The sequence below is a fragment of the Dipodomys ordii genome, unplaced genomic scaffold, assembly GCF_000151885.1.
Source record: "Dipodomys ordii isolate 6190 unplaced genomic scaffold, Dord_2.0 Scaffold124, whole genome shotgun sequence".
In the NCBI taxonomy this organism is placed as follows: domain Eukaryota; kingdom Metazoa; phylum Chordata; class Mammalia; order Rodentia; family Heteromyidae; genus Dipodomys; species Dipodomys ordii.
The window spans coordinates 207,492-212,380 of NW_012267340.1; the positions used below are offsets into that span (position 1 = coordinate 207,492).

At 43.5% G+C, this 4,889-nt stretch overlaps 1 protein-coding gene across 1 annotated transcript in view; it reads right to left on the minus strand.

Annotated features, from left to right (window-relative positions):
- Med12l (mediator complex subunit 12-like) overlaps positions 1-4,889 on the minus strand; it is a 196,917-nt gene that overhangs the window by 177,289 nt on the left and 14,739 nt on the right. The window contains exon 5 of the mRNA XM_013029865.1: positions 500-669. Within this exon, the coding sequence (XP_012885319.1) occupies positions 500-669 (170 nt within the window). The remainder of the gene's footprint in view (positions 1-499; positions 670-4,889) is intronic.

Sequence of the window (4,889 nt, forward strand, 5' to 3'; positions counted from 1 at the left end):
TGTCCCTCAGCTCTTCAGCTCAAGGCGAGCACTCTACCACTTGAGCTACAGCGCCACTTCCGGTTTTCTAGTGGTTTATTGGAGATAGGAGTCTCAAGGTCTCTCCTGCCCGGGCTGGCTTTGAACCACGATCCTCAGATCTCAGCCTCCTGAGTAGCTAGGATTACAGGCGTGAGCCACCAGTGCCCGGCTTTTTTTTTTTTTTTTAAACTACACTGAGATCAGAAAAAGTCAGTTACCACCTGGATATTATACTAAAGGGGACATTTAGAAATGCATCCCCTTCCTCCTTAATTCTAAGATCCTACTTAACTCCCAGAAAACAAAGCACAGCCACAGCCACATGCTGGACACTCTAGGTTTGCATACGTTTTCTCTACATGTGTGTCCATGCAAGGATAATGTCACCTAGCCACACACTGCAACACCGGTCCCGGTCCTTATGCAACATACAGATCTGGGTGCACAGAACCTGTCTTGCTTATCATGGAAAGACCACCTGGAACATGTGGAATGCCAGCTTCTCATTGTACTCCCACTGCTTCATGGCCTGTTCCACCTCGGCAGACACAGGGACAGGGCCATCGCTTGTGCAGGAGGCCATGTGGTAAAAGTCAGAGATCTTGACCAACTGCTCTCGAAGGTATCTAGTAGATATCTGTGTCCACTCTGAAAGAAAAAAAATATTCTGAATTCTGGACAAAGGTATGAGAATGATACATTGTCCTCTCCCTTTCTGATTATGTTGAGAATGTTCCTATAAATCAAATTGTGTGTGTATGATAGAGAGAAAGAGAGACACTGGGTTTGAACTCAATGCCACACTTTCCAGATAAGCACTCTTATCGCTTGAGTCCACAAATTACATTAAAAATGGTTCTTGCCTGTGTGGTACTAGTCAGAAAACATGCCCACCCCAAAGCCCTTAAGTACGCCACCTTAGTGTAAAGGCTCCTGCCCCATAAAAGTCTCTCGGGAGGAACTACTGTGCTTCTATACAACCCTAACCCAGAAAGAAAAGACATCCACTTAAACAGCGTGCTAATGGCTCATGCCTTCTATAGTCATTCTACTATTCAGGAGGCTGAGTTCCAAAGGTCACAGTCTGAAGTCAGCCAAGGCAGAAAAGTCCAAAAGGCTCTATCTCCAGTTAACCAGCAAAAAAGCTGGACTGGAGGTGTGGCTTACCTGGTAGGACGGCCAGCTGTAAGTGAAAAAGCCAAGCAAGAGTGCAAGGCGCTGAGTTCAAGCCTGAGCGCTTGCTCCAACTTACATGCATACCAAAAAGCTTTAAGGCCTTCAACTCCAGTAATAAACCAGCTCAAAAAGATGATTCAATACTAGGTCTACACGGTTCCTAGGTTAGCAGTTTTTCAGAAAGCACCATTGATTGATTGTGGATATTATCTTTGAAACGGATCCATTTGCAGTAGAAACAAAACATTAAACAATCAATTGCCAGCATCATCTTCTTGTGTCCCTGTAATGAACTAATGGTTTCATGACACTTGCTTCACAAAACAAAATGACAACCACCATCAAATGAGACATGTTTGGTTTGGCTATAATAAACAAAAGCAAAAGTAACAAGATCACAAATGCTAGCCTTCATATGCCTGGCCTTGCTATTAACTTGCTCTTTCTCAGTATGGTACTATTCTCAACACCCCCCCAGAGTATTTTAGCCAAGAGCTAAAAATAATGCACACACTTGCTACACACCCCTAACTTTGTCTTCTTGAAACTGATTTTTTAAAATACAGGACAAATACATGTTTATTACAGAAAACTGTAGCTATGAAAAGAATGGAAATAATCTGCAATCCCTTTGCACACACCCTTTAATTTGGTGAAGGCTCATCTTCCTGGCTACAGTATTTCCTTTTATCCAAACGTATGGGAATTTACTCTGTGAAATGAATATACTAAAATTTTGTTTTGGTTTTTGTTTGTTTGGATTTTGGCTTTTTTCTGCTGTCCCTAGGCTTGAACTCAGGGCCTGGACACTGTCCCCGAGCTTTTTCAGCTCAAGGATAGTGTTCTACCACTTGTACCACACCTCTGCTTCCAGCCTTCCTTTCGGTGACTATGTGGAAATAACAGGCTCAGACTTTCCTGCCTGGGCTGGCTCTTACAAGCCTCAGAGCTCAGCCTCTGAGCAGCTAGAATTACAGGCTTGAGCCACTGATGCCCAGCTTCTGTTTTCTAAACCCAAACGTGTCCATGAATAGCAAGCATGTGTTTAGGAGACCTACTTAAGTCGAAGACATAAGGAAACCTCTTTCCTTGGAACTTTCTGGAAATTCCTATTAAAGCTAGGTGGACTGAATGCCAAAAGTAGATCCCTGTTTGTTACAATGCACAAATAACTCAAAGTAGATCAAAGACCTCAACGTCAGACCTGAGACTTCGAAATTACTACAAAAGGAAGTAGGAGAAACACTCAAACTCATAGGCAAAGGCAGAACCTTCTTGAAAAGAGTCCCAGGGCACAGCAGATAGCAGAAACTTGACAAATGGGATTACATCAAACTAAAAAATGTCTGCACAGCAAAGGACATAGTTACTAAACTAGAAAGACAACCAACAGACTGAAAGAACATCAGACACAGGCCCAAAATCCAAAATATACAAGGAGCTCAAGAAACTAACAAAGCTAATAAATCAATCACTAAAGAGACAAAGGAGCTAAGGAAGAGGCAAGAATGGCAAAGGAAAAGGAGGAAATGTTTGTCCTCCCTGGCCATAAAGGAAATGCAAATCAAAACAACTCTGAGATTCCACCTCACCCCAGTTAGATTGGCCAACACCGTGAATTTGAACAACAAATGTCGGCAGGGATGTGGGAAAGGAGCCCTGTTGCACTGTAGGTGGAGATGCAAGCTAGTGTAATCATCCTGGACGGCAGTCTGGAGGTCCCTCAAAAACTAAACATAGATCTTTCCTACAACCCAGCCATACCATCCCTGGGCATCGACTCAGATCAGAACATCACAAACCAGGATACCGTCAAGACGCTCCAACATCGGTGATCACTGCTGCACTACTCACAACAGCTAAGTTGTAGAACCAGCCCAGGTGTCCTACAATAGAGGAGTGGCTCTGAAAACGCGGTACCTGTACACAGTGGACTTTTACACCACCATCAGAAAGAATAAGATTATGTCATCTTCAGGGAAATGGATGGATCTAAAACAAATCATGTTAAGTAACAAATGGCAAATGTTTTTCCTCATACGTGAACATTAGATCTAAAATACTGGGACACAATAAATTATACAGGTCCCTAGGCATTCCCACACATTGAAACCAAATTAGGATTCTCTTAAGAGAAAAACAAAAAGCACAATGCCTATGTGCATCTGATCAAACAAAATAGTATTTATTGAAATGAACTCCAGAAAGTGAAAACAAGAGGATTTTTTTCTTTTGTTTCCTTTCCTTTTTGTTTTATGTGTTTCTTTATATGTCTTTGGGAAAGTAAGGAGAGGCACAGAAATGGAGGGACAAAGTGTGAACAAATGCAGCAATGGCACTCAGTGGACACTATGTTGAAAATGAATTATACAAATTGTGGGTGGGGATGGGAGAGAAAAACTGGGACAGAGCAAGGGATGAGGTGACACTGTCTAAAAAGAAATGTACTCTTTTCCTGACTTATGTAACTATAACCCCTCTGTACACCATAATAACAATAACATTATTTTTGTCGGTCCTGGGGCCAGAATTCTGGGCCTGGGCTCTGTCCCTCAGCTCTTCAGCTCAAGGCTAGCGCTCTACCACTTGAGCCACAGCACCACTTCCGGCTTTTTCTGCTTATGTGGTGAGGAATCAAACCCAAGGCCTCATGCATGCAAGGCGAGCGCTCTACCACTGAGCCACCTTCCCAGCCCCTAAAAATAACAATTTTTAAAAGTAAACATTTTAAATAATTTTTATAATAATTTTATATGTAGTAATTTTTACAAAGTTAGGTAGAGGGCAAACAGGCTTTATGATGCACTTCTACACCGTCATATCTGAAATGTTCATGATAAAGGCGTTAAGTAGCTCATCAGTTGGAGCCTGCGTGAGAGTCACCGAGCACCTGCAGCCCTCTCTGCAATGCTCTCTGCATGCAGGGTGGGAAGGGGTGGGAAGCCTGATGGGCGGTCTGGACTGAAAAGAACAGCACAAACGCAAACTGCTGGCTGGGTACAACATGAGGTGACAGTCAGGTGCTGGGCCAGACTCGGCGCTCTGAGTGAGAAGCGTGGTCCCTGGCAAGACAGCAGTAAGAGAGGCGAGGGGAGGGGAGGCTGTGGGTGCAAATACACCACAGAGCACTAAGTTTCTGAAACACATTTCTCCTTTTAAAACGTCTTCATCACTGGGCGCTGGTGGCTCACGCCGTAATCCTAGCTATCCAGAAGACTGAGATCTAAGGGTCACTGTTTGACACCAACCAGGGCAGGAAACTGTTATCTCCAATAACCTACTCAGAAAAAGGCTGGGTTTGTGGCTTAGTAGTAGAATGCTTGCCTAACATGCATGAAGCCCTGGGTTTAATTCCTCAGTACCTCACACATAGAAAAAGCCAGAAGTAGCGCTGTGGCTCAAGTGGTAGAGTGCTAGCCTTGAGCAAAAGAAGCTCAGGAACAGTGCCTGGGCCCTGAGTTCAAGCCCCAGGACTGACAAAAAAAAACTACTCAGACAAAACTGGAACTGGTGCTGTGGTTCAAGTGGTAGAGTGGTAGCAAAGGGTAGCCTTGAGCAAAAAAAGCTCAGGGACAGTAGCCATGTCCTGAGTTCAAGCGCCAGGGCCAGCAAAAAAAATTTTAATTAAAATTAAATTTATTTATTATTATTTTTTTTTTTGTCGGTCGTAGGGCTTCAACTCTGGGCCTGGG